This window comes from Alligator sinensis, unplaced genomic scaffold (assembly GCF_000455745.1).
Source record: "Alligator sinensis unplaced genomic scaffold, ASM45574v1 scaffold1456_1, whole genome shotgun sequence".
In the NCBI taxonomy this organism is placed as follows: Eukaryota; Metazoa; Chordata; order Crocodylia; family Alligatoridae; genus Alligator; species Alligator sinensis.
Window position 1 is genome coordinate 515,317 of NW_005842763.1, and position 20,782 is coordinate 536,098.

Sequence of the window (20,782 nt, forward strand, 5' to 3'; positions counted from 1 at the left end):
GCCCCTGCCCTACGAGCAGCTGGCCCACTTCTGCCGCCGCCCCCGCGCCGCGCCGCCCCCGTCGCCGCCCCCACCCCCGCCGGTGAGTGCCCCCCTGCCGCACGGGCTCGCACACAGATGGACGGACAGACACGGACACAGGCGCACCACCCCCCTATAAACCAGGGCTGTAGGATTGCTGTCTGGGTGGGGCAGAGGCCCCTGGGGCCTGTTGCATCTATTGCATGATTCTGTTGGTGACTCGCCCCCTAAATGCAGATCGTCTCCTGATGCAAAGCTGTTATCCCACCCACCGTAGGACTCTCCAGCTTATGCCAAGAGCCGCCTTGCCTGCTGTCAAGTTAGTGCTTAGAAATGGGTCATGAATCTTAGACCGAGCTTGGTTTCTATCTGACTTTTGTTTGAATGTGTAGGAGGGCCCTGGAGACTAGTGCTGTCAGGTCTTGCAAGATTTTCATGACTTGGCGGTTGCTTTGTCCGAGGTAATCGCTCTCCAGGGCTGAGGCAAAGGAAGGGGCTTGGATCCTGAAGAAATTTGGGATGAACAAGCCCAGAGGCTTGACTCTCCTGTGCTCTGCTCCTCTTCCTTCCAGGGTGCTGGCACCTGTCAGAGGCCCAGCTGCCTTGTGCTGCTCTGAGAGCAGCACAAGACACAGCACTTAGTGCTGTGTCTTGTATCAAGATGCTCTTCTCCTTTTTCAGATTGTTTCAAGCTTTGTTAGTTAGCAACATAAAACACCCATGGGGTTGTATTTGAGGCATGTCCTATCCTCTGAGGACACTGTGCCCTCAAGAGGATGCAAGAAACTCTTGCTATTTGTGGTTTCAAATATTTGTGGTACACCGAGTATTCACCTTATTACAGTGCAAATGCTGAACCTGCATCTTAAATACACTTACAGGAAACCCTTGGGAGCTCTGTGCTTGCTCCTGCCGCCGCGCTCCCACTGTCACCAGTGCAGCTGTGCCTCTCCCCCCCCCCCCCCCCGGGGGGGGCGCGCGCACGCGCCATTCATGAATGCTATATTTGCGGGTTTTGCTATTAGTGGGGATATCCAGAAAGTATCCCCCACAAATGGCAAGGGTCTCCTGTACTTTTATTAGTAACCCAGATATCTGACCTTGTGAGCTTAACAGCTTTTAATTATAGTGAAATCTCTGCTGCTTTCCCGGAAAAGCCAAGGAAGGCATCCAAACGTCATTGATCTAGAATGGATAGATTTGAATCTTTTATTTGCATCAGTAGTTGAGGTTTTAAAACAAAACATTTTTGCTAGCGAGGATTCATCCCATCTCTCTTTATTTAGTTAGATGGCTTGACATATGCTTTTTTGGATTCTTAATTTTTTTTAATTTAAAAAATGGCAAGTAAAGAATTTCTTTCTTTAATCGTATCAAGCTGCACCAATGAAGGTAAACAAAACATTTTAAAATTTGTTAGTTTAAAAAGACAAGCTGTTGTAACGTGCCTTTTTAAAAGGCTTTCTAATAAATGGAGGAAGTACCTGTAATGACCAGGAACAAATTACTTCAACTCAACATGTCTTTCAGGGTTTTAGAACTAGCAGAATTCTCTCCTCTCATTTCACTTTTTATTCATTAATCAAAAGAGGAAAACAAGCTTTCTAGGTTTATAAATTCTCAACTTCTTTCTTATCTTTGAATTCAACTAACAATCCTGACAAGAAGGGAATCACTTCTCTGTGCCTGCAGGAAAAGCTACTGCTGTTGAAGATGCTTTAGTACTTCAGTATATTCTGGTTAAAGATGCTTAGCCAGTGACTTCCTCCAATTCAGTGTCACTTGGTAGGAAAAATACTGTTTGAACACTTTTCTAAATGACTTAATAGAGTAGAGTAAAGCTAGGCTTTGATATGGGCTGTTATAACTTGAAGTGTATTTTAAAAATAATCCATTTTTAAGAGAATCTAACTGGAAAACCGGTATATTTTTATTTAAAATGGGGGAGGGGGGATATCATTTACCTTAATGCATTTTTCTATTCTGACAAAAAATAATCCACCGTCAGGTCTTCTGGTTCACAACCAGAATTACGCTTTGCGGTTTGAATTAATAGAAAATGTTTCCTTTTTGTCTGCTTAAAAAAAAAAAAAAGCAGTCTTTTGAAAGAACAGATCTAGTAGTGATCCAGATTTTGAATTAGAGAATATTGTAGAATGTGTGTGTTACACAGTAGGTTAGCTGCAGTGCAAAGCAGCTCTTGTCTTTGATATGGCCAGTTCTAAACAAAGCTGCCTGTACTCCCTTTTTTAATAAGAACTTAAACTTTCTGAAGACCCCTAAGAAGTAAGGAGTGGGCATGCTTTTTTTTTTTTTTTTTATTTTCAAACAGACATTAACAAAGATTTCCCGCCACTTGCTCAGAATTACCAAATTCTTCCTTTCAGGTTGAAGATGTGATTAAGAAGCTGCATTCCACAGACTTGGGCAGCAAAAAGTGTCAGCAGGCGTTAGTGGATCTGGAGGGGCTGTTCCAGCACTTGGAAGCCATGTTCCGCCTGACGCTAGTCCCCCGGATCCTTATCCTGCTTGGAGGCAATGCCATGAATCCTAAGGAGCTCTATGAGATCAACTTGGAGGGCATCTGTGTGGGTAATGCTGAGGAGAGCCTGCAAACACCATCCTGTGTTCGTAAGCTCTTCCACTCGCTCTTCCTTGCAGATGTCTTCAGTGAATTACAGGCTCTCCCTGTCATGGGCACCACTGTCATGGTCCAAGGGCATCGTGACTGTGGCACTGACTGGTTTCGACCCAAGCTCAACTACAAAGTGCCAACCCGAGGGAGGAAACTGACTGTCAACTTGTCTTGCAGTGGAGATAGCTGTACAAGTCCTTCTACCCACATGGGAATGACTTCTCCCTGGGAGGACTACATATGGTTCCAGGCACCAGTGACAGTCAAGGGCTTCCATGAATGACTCTTGTTGTACTGCATTTTAGTAGGGCTTTTAATAACTCTCTGGTGCTGCTTTACTTGACTTTTTATCAAATGTAATCGCATATCCTCTCTTGCTTGAAGCCGTTCTCCAGGGCATCTGCTACCTTCTGGCATCTGGACAATGTTCTGTTTTTTGTTTGTTTGGTTTTGTTTTGTTTTTTTTTCAACAATGTCTTAAATTTCTCACTGCTACATTGTCAGAGGCAAATCCCTGTAGAGCACAGTTATGTCCACAGATGAAGGAAGGTGCCAGTTTTCTGGGGAACTGACTTGCAGCAGGTGAAACTGGCTAGTGGGTTAAAGCAACATTAACTCTTCTGCAGCTTACCCACTCAACCAGCCAATACTTGAAGTAGCTGTTTCGGGGAATTTTTTTTCTCCAGGCTTATTGTGGTGCTTATGGAGTGTTCCCTTTCTGCTGGCTGGCAAATCACTGTGCAATGCTAATGGGTGAATCTGGACTTTCATAATCAGTGCTTAGAATGAATGATACAAGGAGGTAAATGCTATAGGTGGTCTTACTAAGCACTCAGGATCTCTTACCTTATAGCAGGGTTGTCAACTCATGGTCTGCAGGGCTGGATGATGATTGCTGGATCAGGACGGACTCCCTGTGCCATGTGCAGGACTTAGTGCCAGGTTCAGCGTGTGCTTTGAGTGCAGCACATGCTGCCCCAGAGCTTGCTGTGCACATGGTGCGTAGGCTGGACCTGGGGCTGCATGCAGCATTGGCGGGGGTGGGGTCTGTGGCACAGGCTGCATGTGGTGTCTTGCTAGACCACCTCTGGAGCCAGCGCACAAGCCAGTCTAGCCTTTGTGCTGCATACAGGGTACGCCCTGGACCAATAGCCTGTGCTGTGTTCTATGCACACCCAGCACTGAGTCCATTTTATGTGCCAAATACAGTATGCAGGGCCAGAGCTGGCACGTGCCCCATGCAGTGCATGCAGTTTGGTCTGGATATCCACGGGCTGAATCATATGGCTCCAAGGGCTGGATCGGGCCCACAGGCCATATGTCTGACACCCCTGTCTTACAGCATGGTCATATTATGAAGGAGAGTAAGGGTTGCTTAGGCATGTCCTGTAAAGTACAAATATACAATGCTGTAAGTTAATTCACTTAACACAAAGGGTGATGTTCCAAATATGGGGGATCATCAACAACAGTTAATGCCTTCTATCCAGCAGTTGATATCATCTTTCTGTACTTCAGAAGAGTTTTCTGACCAGTTTCACATGAACCCACTCAGTCTAGACTCTTAAACTTTCAGACTCAGTCTTATGCTGTTTGATCTAACTGGTGAGAAAATGGAAGTAGGGCAGCAAGATGACATAGCACTGAGCTTCATGTTCTGAGCTTGGAGTAGCCTGTGTTACTCAAAGGAAAATTTTCCTGCTTTCAGAGTTGGTAATGAGACTTGAAGGGAATGTATCCTCTCAGTTCTGCACTGTGGACGTGAATGTAAAACCCATTAAGAAAAGGAACTGTAGATCCAAAGTTCAGATCCAAAGTGCTGATAAAGCTGCTCTAATCCCTTGGTTAAGGGTGATCCTACCTCTGACTTCAGCTTGTTTCTTTTTTTTAATGTGACTGTCTTCACTGTACTTAGCGAGAGACAGTGGCCCTTCAATGGCGAAGTTGTTCCAGGTCTGTCATTAACAGAAGACAAGTAGCTTTTTTTTTTCAAATTTGGCTATTTCGGCCATCTGGAACCTGCAGAGGAGAAGTAACCCATCCATAAATGTGACCCACATCTACCTTGTTTAAGACTTTAGAATAGCATAAATTTAAGTCTAAGCTGGAACAGAGACCTGGACTTGGAAGGTAACTGTGCTCACTCAGTGCTTTCAGCCTGGAGAACAGAAGGTGCCCTGTGAGTGTCAGCAGTGCACTTTAATAATGACAAGTTTGTCAGTCATGCCACAACTGCTGTTATATACAGAACTAGTGGTACGCACTGTAATATACAGCAAGATTCCAAACTGACTTGTATGGAGGCAGAATTTCTATAAACAAGTTGAAAAGCTGCTTTTTGGTGCAGGGCTGCTGAACTTATTGGGGAATATTCCATTATAATGGGCTACACTGTTTGATCTTTGTGGCAGCTCTTTTTTTTTTTTTTCCATATGATGTTTTGCCTCTGTCCAGGAGGAATGGTTTGGGCACATGCCAGGGAGAGCATGTTTGTGCCTTTCCCACTAACTGCTGAGCCTAGTTTTATGGTGGCACAGCTGGATTCCTTCAAGTCGCACTTAAAAATGAAAAACATTCAAAGAGACTTCTATAGATTCTGCCGCACTAGCCTGGAGGAATGGGCAGGAATTTTTCCGTAAACAAAAACAACAGTATTGTTGCATCAAACTGCATTCCTTGCTGTAACTGAAGTTCAAATACATGGGAGTTTTCCCAGTAAAATGCTCCTAGAATGAAATAGGACAACATAAGAGAGAACTTTATTTATGTACAAAAAAAAAAAAATCTAGAGCTTGGTATTTGAATTAATCTGGCATCTAGCAAAAATCAATTGAAAGCTTCAATCAAATGAACAGATTGCGTAAGGTATAAGCAGTGGTGCAGTTGTTTGCCCTGTGTGTATTCATACTCCCATGAATGCTGTCAGTGGCTCACAGACATTCCACCTTTCTCACCAGCTGCTTGATGTCTTCTGCCAGCAGCTTTGGTTCTTCAAAAGCAGCAAAATGTCCCCCACGTGGCGCGTAAGTGTAAGCGACTATATTCTTGAACTTCTTCTTTGCCCAAGTGCATGGTGTGTATGTAAGCTCCTGAGGAAAGACAGCAAGGCCGGTGGGGACATACACTCCAACCCTAAACAGATTCAAGTGTCTGATTAGCAAGTTATTGAGCAGTTCAGATTTGTTTTGAGGTGAGGCATACAAATACTGCCAGCTGGGACTAAATTAGAAATGCACTGCTCTACAGTTCCTGCCATAAGTAATTCTACTGTACTCTCTTTGAAGTGCCTTGTGGCTTCTGAACTTACTATACTGAATGGAGAGGTGGTTCATTTCCTTCAGGCTATGAAATGCTTCTACTGAAATGGGAACATGGCAGGATTGGAGCAGCAGCATCTTGGAAAGCTTGAGACAAGCTTTAGCCTAGAGCAAGGGTGTTCAAACTGGCCCATGGGCCAGATGCAATCTGCGGAGCTGTACTATCCAGCCTGTGGGGCTCCCTACACATCAGAAAGTTTGGGAGTGGGGGGAGCAGTGGCAATACCACCGCTGTCCCCCACTGCCAAATTCCTGAGCCCTGTGGTGGGTTGGAACCAGGACAGAGACCCTCTTCCCTCTGTTCAGCTGGATTAGGGCTAAACTGCCTCCTGCCCCACTTTGCATAGCTAGACGGGGCCCTCTCATGGCCACTCTGAGTGCCAGATTGGGACATCCAGCCCACAGACAGAACAGGTGCTACCTATCTGGCCTGCTGGGTAAAAATCACTACTGGCCTAGAGCACTTAAACTAATCTTGATAATTTACTCTGGCAGGAGGCAAAACCCTCTTGTACAACACTCGCTTTCCTGTGCTGCAGACACCCAAAGTGGATCAGGCACTGGAAGCTGTCTGTCTTTGCTTCCATATGCAAAGTCCCCTATCTCCACACCATGCCACAGACTGCAGTGTAGTCAAAATCTTGGTTGAACTGAATTTCAGGCCCCTATTGGTATTAAACCTAAGCCCCCATCCAAATTTACAAGCATTAATTCCATCCTAAAGAAGTCTCCATTTTATCATTGTTCATATTAGTGATAGTTGTTTGGAAGGGATGGCCCTCCTAAACAGTTTCCTTCAGGGTAGTCAGCTTTGTGCTCAAGAAGAGGACACCAGTTTGGAATTTGGCGTTAGACTCATCCTAGCTTAATTTAAAGTTAAGTGCTTATTACAGAATCTGAGACCAATTCTTTAGGACACTCTTCCCTGTGTTACCTGATGTAGTTTATCAAACAGTAGGTGGCTCCCTTACTGCTTCAATTAAACTGTTGCCCAAAAAAGGAGTGTCTTTGGACTGTCGGGAAGCTCATGGGAGGTAGCCCCAGACTAAAACCATACCTCCAAGAGAAATGTGAAACCATAGGCCTCTATTCTAACCATGTTAAATACAAGACTCCGCAAATTAACTTCTCTTGCTGAGGAAGGACATCTATTTCCACTACCATCCACCTCCAAAAGAAGCTTAAATAATCAGACTTTTTTTCTGCTACATGTTGGAACCAAAGAGAAACCACCACCTGGTTAGTGAGAATTTCACTATAAACTTGGATGATTTTTTTTTTTTTTTTTTAAGAGAGGAAAACTAAGCGATTACAAGAACACCACTGCATAAGAATTTATCTGACACAGAAGGTGGTTTTGTCCATATTTTTACAGTATTATTTAGTCTAGATTCCAAGGCCTTTACCTCCCCCACCTTTTTTTTTTTTAATTTTTATTTATTTTTTACCTGGCATGTGGAGCAGTGGTAGGATTTGTGGAAAAATTCTCCTTGTAGAAACGCATAGAGGGCACAATAGATGAAGTCACCCAGTAAATCATCACATTGGTCAAAAGGTCATCCAGAGAGAATTTTCTATAGAGAGATAAACCAGAGGATCATCATCACTAGCTAAGCTGCTACTGGTTGCAGTGTTGACTATGTACCCTGAAAATGGGAAAGCCCCTCTGTTCTCAGATCATCTTTGAGCTGTGAATTAATCCGTGCCCAGTTGGCTTTAGATTGAGCTGGGAAGCATAGAACAACTGCTCTGCTATCCATTGTAATCTACTACTTGTCCTGTGTGATATTCCTTTATTTAGATTTGATCTCAGTGGCAGATCTCACCTTCCTGAGCTTATCAGGAGGCTTCCTTTTAGTAATCTTTCTTCCTTGCTCTAGTCTGCAGGCATGTCACTCATTTTCATACCTTTCCAGACCTCCGTCATCCAGGTCCCGGAATGATTTATCAGTCCAAGTAGAAAACTTCTCCAGAATGTAGGCAGCAAGTGCTACAGGGGAATCATTTAATCCACAGCCTAATTTAGGAAAGCAACAAAACAGCTTTTATATTCATGTGAGCCTGCCCTACCTCTGCTAAAGCTAAATTGGGTTTCCAAGAAGTCTAAAGTTTCCTAAAGGGATCTAGCAAAGACTTGGGGTACTAATACTCTTGTGCTCTATCAGTCAGGACAGTTTGCTACCGACAGAGCCTATGTTGTCATTCAGAGTCTGTCCCCAGTTTTAATGTAGATGGTCTCTTCAGGAGAAGCCAGGAACCAAGTCAGTCAGTCAGTAATAATTAAATCATTAAAGGGATTATGTTTTAAGGAAGGCAGGAAGCAGCAACAGTGAGACGGAATTCCCAAAAAATCTGAAAGGAAAGATATCCAGGCCCTTTCAAGGTGCTTGGTTGCCTTTTATGGAGGTGGGAGAGTGACAAGGTTGTGCATTTATCCTTCTTTTACCTCTGGTGTGAATCATAAACTTAGCCTTTCTATAGCATGTTGCCTCTTCAGAGTGCATGAATGCAAGGAGGTGAGTATTACCCATCACTTGCAGGTGAGGTAATGGAGAGTGGGAAATAAAGGACTTCTTTACAAAGGGATATTACTGTGTAGTAAGCAAAGGTATGACTGGGCATGTCTACACGTGGCCATATGGCACCGTTACTGTGCCATTGTTTAGTACTTCCTTTTGGAAGTACTAAAAGACAGTGCAGTAATAGCCTGGCGGCGTATGGTTATTTTTGGCTGCTATGTCACTGTAGCAACATGCTATAGTGAGGGAGCACATTACTATGGTAACATAGTGATGGCATTAATTTTTGCCAATGGATCCTACAGTTTGTGTAGCACACTAGCTACTCCTCACGGACTTCCTCTGTGGATGTCTTAGAGTACAGCTTTTGTATGAGCTAGCTTCCAACATAGTGGAAAAAGCTACTTTGCACACTGGCTGCGTCTACATGAGATGCTGACTGCAGTACAAGTCCTAAATAACTACGCAGTAACTCGAGTTACTGTGCAGTAGCACTGGCGAACACCTTTTTCATGACTGCTACACAGTACCATTGCGTTACAGTTGTTTCCACGGGATGCTACTGCACAGTAGTATTGGACTACTGCGCAGTCAGTGTCTCATGTAGACGCACCCACTGAGTATCAACATAAGGAGCTGGTGTGGAGTAGGTGGTATGCTGGAAGTTCACACTGACTGACGACTATAATTTCCCTGTGTAATCAAGTGCTGTGTAATTTGTCCAAGATAACATCATAAATCAGAGGGAGAGCTTGAGCAGTGCTTTAGAGTCCTTGGCACCTAATCCTTTGTTCAGTCAACTAGGATACACTGCTCTTTAAATATGTTAAGAATTTGTTCAACTGTGATTGTTCCCATCGTCTATGTACATTTATTGCTGTACTTACATATCGCATGCATCCACCCAAAAATTAGCCATCCCAAATTAGGGTATGTGTGTTAAGTGAGGAGTCTGATTTCTGTGCTGACATGGGGGCAATGAACTGGTTGTTGGGAGCTGTGCTCCCTTCTTAGAGGTATCACTTATCCTCACCCAATACTGCAGCAGTTGTGACAGGGTTAAATCTTGAGCTGTAGAGCTGTAAGGAGAGGAGGAGTAATACTGGGCCATTAGGGGGCATCAATGAGCTGCTTATTTCTCCATGGTTTACTGCTCTGGGGAAGCTCCTTGGCATGCCTGTACTTGTGCCTGAACCACAGCACATTGAGCCAAGTCAGAGCAGCCCCAGCTGGCAGGGGGCTCTGGGGGATCAGCCTGCCAGGCCAGGGCTGCTCTGACCAGGCTCAATATGCTGCAGAGAGACTGGCTGGGGCACGAAGGTGCTCCAGCATGGGGTTACCTGGCAGACAGCCCTGGCTCTGAAGTACCCTCATGCCCCAACCTGCCCTGTCAGTGCCTACATGTGCTGCTGTGCACAAAAAAATTCTGCAGCAGGGTAGGACTTGTAAATGCCAGTTTATTAGTTTCATGCACCCTGATAGTGGCATATGTGTAGACGCTGAAACATTTACTGCACAGTTAATTAGTCAACTGTGCAGTAAGTGTCTTGTACACGTGTCCACTGAAGAGAAGGCTCCATCCCTCCTGTGTGCAGCCAGCACTTGGCCATGGTGAGCCTGTGCTGTGGCAGGTAAGCATCTGGACAAATCTTTCTTTTTTCATTCTGCCTTCCCAATATAAGGTGCTTGGCTTACGTGGTGGGATGTAGAATGTGAGGGAGTATGGTGTATTGGCCACATGGAGGTGTTACCTGCTGTGTCTGGCTTTGTAGCCTGGATGTGCAAGTAGCCAGACTCTCGTAGGATTTCATACACATTCTTTTCCAAGTATGGAAATAAGCGGTGGGAATCTTCCCTGGTCAGGCCTACAAGCCATGGTACATAGGCCCCAAGGATCAAAGACACCAGTCTCCCCAAACCGCTTGAGCTTATGAAGACCAAATTCAGGTGGAGTCCTTTCACTTGCCTGCAAACAACAATGTTAAGGAACATAATAAGCAGCAGCAATATTAGGTCGATGCTAATTAAGAACAAAAGGGATTCTGTTTCTGTGGCTTCTTTGGAAGTTAGAGATCTGCACTTGGCAGCAACACTGCACCGGGCCACACTGAACTTCCCAAAGGTGTCTCTTTTTCACTGGAGGCAGCTCTTCAAGTACATATATTCCCAACTTTCTCATATGAACACGCCAGATGTAGACTAAGCCTGGTGCAGCTGATACAAACACCATCGCTGCTGTACCAACAGGAGGATGCATGAATGGCAGCAGTCTTTGGCTCCCATTAGACTTGGCTGGCTCAGCTATCACTGTGGAGCCTTTCTGCCTTATACTGAGGCTCTGTAATAACCACCCCACTGTGTACTTTCTGAGAAGCCTATCCTAGCCTACCCATGGCCATGAGGTTCCTTTTGAGACTATCCTGGATGCCAAGTGGACTTCACACAGTCCTAAAATGCAGTGACTTGAGCTTCTTCAGGGCCTTTCCTCTTGATGTGGCCTGCTCAAGTCTAGGGAATGGAGTGCACACTTCACTACATCTCATTATCTAGCTTTTAAAACCATTTTCTAAGACCAACCTATTTCTCCTTTAGCAAGTATGTCCTAAGCCTGTCTTTTAGATAGGTAAGAGATTTATGCCTCAGGCTACAATTCAACTTCTTGACAGTTCCTCATCCATTTCTGAATTTCCTCACTTCCTTTCCTTCCTTATTTGGATTAGAGATTAGAACCTGATTCTGCTTCAGGGCTGCTCTGGACAATAGAGTAGAGGGGTGGCAGTTCATACAGTTAGGACAAACCTGGGAGTGAGCTTGAAGAAATTAGATGCTACTGAAACAGAAAAGGCTGAGAAAATAGTTGATATCAGTGAAGGGAGAATGACTAAATATGAATGCAAAAGAACTTGAGATGCGCAGGAGGCACACAAATGGAATGGAAGAGGTAGGATATGGATAAAGAGCAAACCGGCCTGAAGGAGAAGAGTGCTAAACCAAACTGGAGTTGTAATACATCGTGTGTATTATCTGTTTGCTCTCCTGGTTTGCCATTGCTGGTGTATGCTACGTGCCTTTGGGGTGTAGACACAGCTCACATCTTGCTCTTGCTATGGCCAGCATATGCTTAAAAACAGTCCCCTAGTGTTTGGGTGCCAAATCTCATCTGCTCACAAGCCAAGCCACCTCAAGTTAATGGACATTTTTGAAAAAGGACATTCAGCAATTCTCAACCAGGGTGAAGAAAATCCTGGGGTGCCATGGGTATTATGTGGCTCAGGAAGCGTGTTCCTGCTCTATCTCAAGGGACTGTTTTGCCACCTGCTCTAGAATCCATACCACTGTCTAGCAAGGATCCAGAAGGATAAAGAGAAATATTGTCAAAATCCTCCTGACTTGTGCTCAACTTGAAGCTATAAAAATAGTCTCTGGGCCAGGGCTGCACAGCTCACTTGGCAGAAGTGTGAAGGCTGTTAGTGTCTATCAAATGAAGAAGATGGCAACTATCTGATTCTTTAATACAGGGATGCAGCTTGAAGAAGCTACAGCACGTATTATGTCATAATGCTCCATCAGAGTGGCCTGTCTGCTTGCTGAGATGGGTAATTACTAATCAGCATGGACCTCACCTCTGTGGTTAAAGACTCCATGATTAGCAGCCACACTCTGATCAACACTGTTGCCTATGCAACTTTTTCATTCCAAGCACCCAAAAGTCAGGAAGCAAGGCTCTAAAACCATGAGATTATTTAAAACAAACAAACAAACAAGCCAATAGATTTGGGGCTCTATTTCAATAGCCATCTGGTTTCTGAGTCATGAAGGTGAGAATGTTCCCTCTCACATTAAAATCCTGATCCTGAGTCATGAGAGTCCCAGGGCTGGGAAGCAAATTCTTAATGCTGTAGGATTCAGGAAGAGATTGACAGCACTATGTACTGGGTGGTCACGGAGCTAGAACGCCCAGCTGTCCCCCCCCCTCCTTGTTAACTCACTCTGGCCTCTTGCTGTCCCACCCCACTCTTTGTTAACTCACTTTGCTTGCATTTGAGCCATGTTTGTGGTGATCTGGGAGCCCCAATCTCCCCCCTGGACATAGAACTCCTTGAAGCCCAGCCTTTCCATCAGCTTGTGAAATATCCGGGCAGCAGCCAGAGTGTCAAAGCCTGTGCATAAGGAGAAATGTTTTATTACAAACCTGTTTTCTCTACATTGCCTTCTCCAGCCAGGAATCACTAATACTGAGGGGATGTGTTTGGGCCCTGAACAACACACAAGAACCCTTGTTCTTTCCCATGGTTAGCTGCGTGCAGTACATGGCTACTACTGTACCTACACACTAGTAGGTGGCCAGGGAGCTGGTAATAAGTTAACCTATGGAAGTGATTCTCCAGCAGGGTGCTTTGAGGTCCTTTTAAGAGTGCTGTGGGGTGTTATGCAATGTTAGCCCTGTTAAGCATACAAACATGATTCATAAGATAAACACAGAGATTTCAAACAAGAACCCATAATGTCTGGACATAGACCAGAGGAAACCTATCCTGGTCCAATTTACGCTGTTAGAGTTTTACCCTCATCTTTTCCAGGTTACTCCTGCACTCTGTTGGGTGAAGTTAGCCCAGTTTAGGAGGTTGTGTCATCTGTTTTCTACATTTTCACATGAGTGTGATGCTGATTACACTGATGTAAATGTTGTATCGGTCCAGGCCCTTTGTGTTCTGTTGAGTGATCCCGAGGCTAACACCTGACAATGGTGCTCCCTGTTACCCTTTGCTAATGAGAAGCATCAGGAAGGGATGCAGAAGCACTGTGGGAAGCATGGGGAATGAGGAGGGTGACTTGACTTCCTACTAACCCTGCAATCCAAATTTCCACAGCTGAGTCCAGAGTCTGGTGACCTCAGCCACGTGGATCTTTCCAATATCACTGCAAGGAGCATCTGTCACAGACCAGCTAACTAAATATGTCTAGCAGATGGAGCTGACCCTTTATAACAAAGCAGCTGGCAGAACCTGGAGATGTAAAAGCCAAGAAATAAGACTTCATTGGACTCTCTGCAGTTTCCTCTGGGGTAAAAGACATTGTGGGCACCAGGGAACTGGAAGGGAGGAGACAACATCTGCTTTACTCCTTAGCAGAGAGACAATAGGTCCCAGCTTGTATGTGCTGGTCTCTTGGATCAACATTGTTAGTAAATACTGTAGGCCTGCCTAGTGCTTTTCCACATGCAGTGCAAGACACAGACTTTGCTCTGCAGCCTTTTCACCTTGTTCTTCTGCTACAGTTCATCCAAATTCATTTTTCTCTGCATACCTCCATCCGCTCCCCTCAAATCCCTCCATTGGCTCTCACTCTCCTGCCCCAAGTTCATGTCCTTGGTCTTTCCCTTTAAGGCTCTGCCCAGTCTCCATCCCACCCCTGTTCTCTGCTCCTTTGGTTTCTTTCACTCATCCCTGCATCATCCTTCAGGCCATCATCTCAGTGTGCAAGAACCTTGCTGTTAACCCTTACCCAGCATTCTTCCTCATTTCTTCCAAAGGCCACTGGGAAATTACCTGTTCCTTGATGTGCCCCTGCTATTACAAGTACAGAGATTGAGCAAATTCAGTTAGCTGAATTAGTCTGAAATCAGGCAGAGGGCAGGGTAGAGAGGCACTTTATAGACTAACTGAATCAGAGATGCATAAGCTTTTGTGAGCCATAGCTCACTTTATCAGATGCTAATCGATCATGAAAGCTCATGCATTTCTGATTCAGTTAGATTATAAGGTGCTTCACTACCCTGCCTTCTGCCTAACTACAGATGTTGCCTTGCCTATGTTCTATTGCACACCTGTCCCTCTGGGAAGGGATTTTGGTGTGTTTTTATGCCACTGTACAGCACTGTTTTCACCCGTCCTGCATGAATAAGTATGTTGGTGCAGCGAGAGAAATGCTGACTCGGGGGGATGGTTAATAAGCTATGGAGCCTTTCACTGGGGCAATGATTATCTGGCTCAAGGAACTGGGAACAGACACAAAGCCTTTCACTTTCAAGGCATTTAGTTTTTTGTGAAAAATGAGCTGAAAACTTGCCAGTGGACCCATGTTGACTATGTAAACACCATCATAGATACCTTCAGATCCTCAAATTCATTAGTGAATTTATGGGATGAAATTCACTTCATTAAAGGAACAACTCCCAAAGTTCAGGAACAAGCCCATAGCCAGAGTGTTCCTGGGGTGTCTCTGAGGTAGCCTGGGATTCTAATGACTTTTCTCCCCCTGCTCATTACTCACCTCGTTGGTGAGGTGCCTCAGAGAAGCCATAACCAGGGATGGACGGGCAGATGACCTCAAACACCACGTCCTCATTCAGGCCATGTCCGGCTGGGTCAGTGAGCAGCGGGATGATCTTATAGAACTCAAAGAAGGAGCCAGGCCAGCCATGCACCATTAGCAAAGGCCGGACTATCTGACCCCTGGGGACATGCAGGGGCTTCACATGGATGAAGTGTATGTCGATCCCTGCCAGAAACCCAAGACAGGCTGGTTAATGTTCCACATGCTTCTCAGATCCTGACCTAGACCCTAAAGGTGGAAGGCAAATTCTTAGCCAGTGTTTGCAGCAAAGCCATGCAGAAAGACCCATGGCAGAGGAAGGGAACTGCACAGTTGGAGCTGGGAGAGGATGCCACACATTGCTGTGGGTTTATGTTAGCCCTCTTGAGGGTGAGTGATAAGGCTGCAGCCAATGAGGCTTAGATCCCAGCATGAAAAGGTCATCCTGACTTTGATGACGATGAGGGCTGTGAGCCTGGGGGGACAATGGATATCTCCTTTGCTATATCTAAGTACAATGCTGAGCTCTGCAATGGAAGAAGCTGCTAGGTATCAGGTTCTAGTACAGGGGTGGGCAGTTATTTTGGGCAGAGGGCAGCTTACCGAGTTTTGGCAAGCCATCGAGGGCCGCACGATAGGCAACCCAGGGCAGATAAATATTAATTTTCTACATTTTTTAGGGGCCCCGTGGGTTGGATAGAATGGCCTGGTGGGCCACATCCAGCCCCTGGGTTGCATTTTGCTCACCCCTGTACCTAGTGACTCCTTGCCTCAAAAGTGCCTTTCACAAAGGAAGGCAGATGGAGAAGAAGGGGTGAGGAGAATGGTGGGGGAGCACTATATAAAAGTGAGGAGAAAAAGAAACAGAGGGGGTAGCTTGTGAGTGAGGGGAAGGACACCTTGGGGAAAAGAATGGAGCATTCAGAGGTTAAGGAGCCTCATGTACCTTCAATGGTAGTTTTGAAATGTGGATATTGGTTCAAAATTTCCACTTGTTTCTGCCAGTTAAACTGGTTCCTCCAGTAGGCAACAACTCGCCGCAGGTAGGTGGTATTGAATCCGTACTGGAAGGCAGCCCCCTCCAGTGGGGGCGTGTAGCGGGCCCTGTCCAGGCGCTCGTGCAGGTCCTGCAGAGGAAGAATTCTGTTGTGGGCCATAAGATACTGGCAGAATATATCACATGCCAGGTCTTCCAGCTGCTCTGCTTTCTATGCTACTATGTAATGGCCTAAAGGGCACTGTCTAGGCAGCCACATCACAGAGGACCTCCTGAATTATGAATCCAGTGAAAACGTGTATTACGTATATTACTGGTTAAAGCAGGGAATGGTTGGCAGGACCCCCTAGGTTCTATTCCTGGCTTGAATGCTGACAATACACAATCATGGGCAAATCATTTTCCCATTCTGTGCCTAGGTTTCCTTCTCTGTGCAAAGAGGGAGGTATTTCACTGTCACCCACATTTCATCTTCTCTTTTTAACATGCTTCTGGATTCAGAACATGCTTACACCCTGATGGCAGTGTACCTCAGCTGTGACTTTACCAAACATGCCCTGCCTCACCCCAATCCCCCTTGGACGCTCCAAACCTGGAAGCATACTGGGCAAGATGCTGTGTGTCCTTCTGTGACTACTCTGTCTCCAACATGCTTTTCAGAGGCTGCTGGGAATGAGCCCAGGTCAGTCCCATCAGTGTATTTCCAGGTTTGGAGCATGTGGGTGAGTCAGAGGGCGAGATGTACTCAGGGCTATCCCAGATGGGACATACTGCTGCCCTAGTGGAGATGCACCTTAAGGAAAACGTAGGCCTCTCCGTGCATAGTGCACAAGGGGCATGGAAGCCCAGATTGCCTGAATCTGAATGCCTCGCTGCTGCTCTGGAGGGACAGCCCCTAACGGCAGAAAGCTAAGGCCAGCCTCTGGGGCCCAATACGCAATTAGTGTCTCTGCTCAGGCTGTGAGCAATGGAGATAATGGGTGGCAGATGAAGAGTGGTTTTGTGATCTGGTCGCACAAGCTGCCCACTCACAGCAAATGATAGCAGCTTTTAGTCACTACTGGCTGGGATGAGTGGAAATGGTGACCAAAGAGGTGAAAGTCTCTGAAGCTCAACCCCAGTTACCTGAGCTGTTCTTTACTAGAGAATTAGATTTAGGGTCAGGTATGGACTGTACTTTCTTTTTCCCAGTTCTGCTGACTGTTGGTCCTGACTTATACCACCCACTGCTATTCCGATGCCAGGATTCTAAATTTAGCCCTACAGCTGCCTTCAATTCTGACCTACAGTCCTCACTGCTGTTCCCAAAACCTTGCATGCAACTGCCGCTTAGTGTACCTCAGGCTTCACCACCAGTCCCTTCTATTTCAGGTTTGAGCCTCTCAGCAGCTTCTCTCTCAGGTGGCATGGGGATGTTGTGATCTTGATAAACCACCACTAGCCTGTGATCCAGGTAACTCAGTCAATTTGTGATCCAGTATGGACTGGAACTCATTTCTTTTTCCAGCCCAGTGTTCCTGTATGCATTGGGATGTCAGCCTCAAGCAGACAGATGGATGGACTGATCAGCAATACACCTCTGATTTCTAGGCCCCCAAGCTCCTTCTCCTTGGATACCTTTCCCAGCTCCCTATATCCCAGCCCTGATACCTGGATTTCCCTGTCTGAGGTTTCAATTCGGAAAGGTCGGATGCTCTCATCTTCTTTTTCTTTTGGGGGTCTCTCGCCTGAACCCCACCATCCATCTCCCACCTCTAAGGTCTTGATTTTCTGTCGAGACAGGAGCCAACAAGTCAGGAGCCCTCCAGCTCCCAGGGCTGTGGATACCACAATCGCACTCTGGGGATATTCAAAGGACCTAGAAAGAGACAAAGGTATCACATTTAGTCACCAAAGATTCAGGACCCTAGACTACTCCAGTGCCTTCAGAACAGTGATATCCAAACTTTTGTCCCCATGGGCAAGGTAACTGGTGTCAAGCTGGTCTACGGGCTGGATCTCATGTGGGGCCAGTACATGAGGTTGGGTTCCAACCACCCAGATCTTCCCTTGCACCATCTGGATCCAGATCCAGCCATGCACTCAGGGTTTGAATTATGGGGGAGCTTGGGTGGGAGGGCTGAGCCCCTCCATAAGGGATGAGAGCCCCCCATAAGAAACAAGAGCCCCGCTGTGGGCCGGTCAGCACCCCTTCCCTCCTTCTCAACAGCCCGGAGGCCATGTGCCATGGTACACAGTCCCTGGCCCACCCTGTGCCTTTCTAAGCAGCCCAGGTGGTGGTGGTGGTGGCTCCTCCTGGTTGCCGCTGCTGCTGGCCCCAGCCCTGTAGTACTGGCGGGGACTCATGCACACAGCCCCGATCCTGACGAATATTTTTTGCAGACCCCCACAAGAGTCTAAGTGTAATTTGAACCCTGCCTGCACTGCCCAGATCTGGCCTCGTGCCACTCAGTTTGGGACCTGTGTGCCCAGATCTTGCCTCACGTTGCCCAGATTAGTCTCTGCATGCACAGATTCCACTTTGCACCACTTTCCATCACTGTGACCCATGTGTCTAGTCTAGTGTGCAGGGCCACACTGTCTGCCTATAGGGCTCTCCAGGGGTGTGGAAATTTGGCAGCTGGGGAGTAGCAATTAATGCTGACATCGTTCCCCTATCAACAATTTTTTGGCCCCATGAAGAGCCTTACAGGCTGGACAACACAATACCGAGAGCTGGATCTGGCCCATGGGCTTGGGGTTGAGCACCCTTCCTACACCCATACAGCATGGGTTTGGGAGGCAATGTACACTCATGAAGCCAACGAGGGTTATGGATTTCTAGCACCTTTGAAGATCAAGCTCAAGACTGTATCCCCAGTTTGGGGATACAAAACTTGGGGGGTACAGAACTTGGGGTACACAAGATAAATGGCTACATACAAAAAAGGCCAAAGTATTTAATGTCTTTTTTACTTCAGCCTTCACAAATAGGGGCAGCTACCACATGACTACAGTAGTTAGCAGCAATGATAAGGGAGGAGACAAACAACTTAGAATAGTGGAAGAACAGGTTAGGGATTATTTAAGAAAGCAGATCCTTTCAAGTCAGCAAAGCCTGATGGGATATACCCTAGAGTACTGAAGGAATAAGATGAAATAATTTCATAGCCATTGGCTATCCTTTTTGAGAACTTGTGGAGGATGAGTGAGGTCCCAGATGGTTGGAAAAGGGTAAGCATAGTACCCATCTTTAAGAAAGGGGAATTACAGACCAGCCAGCCTAACCTCCACTTTGGAGGAATGTCTAAAGAACTAGAGTTATCTAGTCTGAAGAAGAGAAAACTGAAGAGACATCTGATAGCCATCTTCCAATACCTGAAGGGTGATTATAGAGAGGATGGCAATAGGCTTTTCTCTGTAGTTACAGGGGACAGGACTAGAAGCAACAGCTTCAAGCTGCAGCAGGGGAAATGTAAATTGGAGATTAAGAGGAACTTTATGACTATGATACTGGTTAAGCACTGGAACAAGCTATGCAGAGAAGCTGTGGAGTCTCCATCCCTGGAAATTTTCAAGAGCAGGTTAGGCAGATGGTCTGTCCTGCCTTGAGCCAGGGGCTGAACTAGATGATGTCGTGATAGCCCTTCCAGCCCTATTTTCCTTTGATCCTATGACCTGCCTATGTTGGTTTAAGAGTCAGGTTAGGTTGCTGTCAGATTAGGAACAGAAGCCCCAAGTTTACCCTGGATTTAAAATGACCCCCAATAATTAGATTCTATACATGGACAATTTATAAAATTTGTTATAATCTAATTATTGGAGGATCATCTTTAATTTGCCCCCCACTGCTGCAGGGGGGCAGGTAGTGGAGGGGAGCAGGTGGTGTGGGGAGGTCAGGCAGCTTGTACTTTGCTGCCTTGCTGCCTGCCTCCCCATAGCCTCTGGACCCTCCCTTCCCCCCACAGCCTCTGTTCCCTGCCTGCCCCTCTTCTACCACCAGGTGCGGTAGGCAGGGAGCAGAAGCTGATAGGGGAAGAGATGGTGTTGGGGAAGAGGCTGTAGAGGGGAGGAGCATCAAGGGGGTTCAGAGGCAGTGGGGGGCAGGCAGCGGTTACAACTCTGGCCCCAGCCCTGGGTCAGGGCTGGAGCTGGAGCCGTGGCACCTGCCTGTCCCCCCGATCCCCCAGCTACATTGTATTCTATTGCAAGATGAGGGGCTTTCCCCCCAGGTTAAATGGGGGAAAAAAACTAATCTTGGAAACAATTACAAAGGGTAAATAAGAGCTGAACTGAACAATAGCACTTGGAAGGAAGTGTCTAAGAGCCACAGTCCTTCCTCTGACAGCTCTCTAATACACCATCAAGGGATAATGCCCATTAGCAATACATGGTTTAAAGAACTGAGATCCTCACCAGGGATCCTGGTTTTCTCTGATTTAAAACAAATCCCCAATTTTCAGTTTAAAAAGTAACTCCAAATCCACATTTTCCATGTTTAAAATCTATCTATCTATCTATAGTAGTGTTTCATTTAAATCATGGAAAAATGTGGATTTTGGGTTACTTTTTTTAACTGAAATTTTAAATCAGAGAAAACCAGGATCTCTGATCATCACGTGCCTGTTTACTGGTCATGGAGCTCTCCTGGCTCCACTTCGTGAAAGCTCTCAGCCCGGTATCCTCAACAACAGAGAAGAGTATCAGTACAGCCCAGGGAACTGACCCAGGGGACACTGGGAGGCTCAGTGTTCAAATTACATTAATGTGGAATTGCCATGGAGAACGGTCATGACTTTGCATGTCAGTCAGAATGGAGGTGGGGAGCGAAGTCCAGAAGGGCAGTCGGAGCTGCCAGCATTGCAGTACATTCCAGAGAGGACAGTTTTCAACCCTGGAAGAAGCCAGCAGTCCAAGAGCCAGCTCCACTTGGCAGGGCTTCCCTTATGGTTTCCTCATAGCCTCAAGCACCGGATCTGGGTCCCAATTTTCCTACACG

At 46.2% G+C, this 20,782-nt stretch overlaps 2 protein-coding genes across 3 annotated transcripts in view; one reads left to right on the plus strand and one right to left on the minus strand.

Annotated features, from left to right (window-relative positions):
- Window position 1: 1 nt before the first annotated feature.
- MAD2L1BP (MAD2L1 binding protein) lies at window positions 2-4,516 on the plus strand (the record flags this gene model as incomplete). Its single annotated transcript, XM_025216733.1, has 2 exons — window positions 2-82; window positions 2,409-4,516. Coding segments are annotated over 2 exons (612 nt in total), but the record flags the coding sequence as incomplete, so codon positions are not given.
- A 142-nt stretch (window positions 4,517-4,658) lies between these two features.
- The window catches only part of LOC102386213 (epoxide hydrolase 1-like), a 17,171-nt gene continuing 1,047 nt past the window's right edge, over window positions 4,659-20,782 (minus strand). Inside the window, exons 2-9 of one of the 2 annotated variants that reach the window (XM_006034703.3) lie at window positions 17,455-17,662; window positions 15,754-15,934; window positions 14,766-14,993; window positions 12,523-12,652; window positions 10,244-10,458; window positions 7,882-7,990; window positions 7,422-7,547; window positions 4,659-5,788 (exon numbers count right to left, since the gene is read on the minus strand). In XM_006034703.3, coding sequence (XP_006034765.1) covers window positions 5,587-5,788; window positions 7,422-7,547; window positions 7,882-7,990; window positions 10,244-10,458; window positions 12,523-12,652; window positions 14,766-14,993; window positions 15,754-15,934; window positions 17,455-17,662 — 1,399 coding nt within the window. In that variant the 3' untranslated portion in view covers window positions 4,659-5,586. The remainder of the gene's footprint in view (window positions 5,789-7,421; window positions 7,548-7,881; window positions 7,991-10,243; window positions 10,459-12,522; window positions 12,653-14,765; window positions 14,994-15,753; window positions 15,935-17,454; window positions 17,663-20,782) is intronic. The other variant, XM_025216753.1, reaches the window with a different exon arrangement.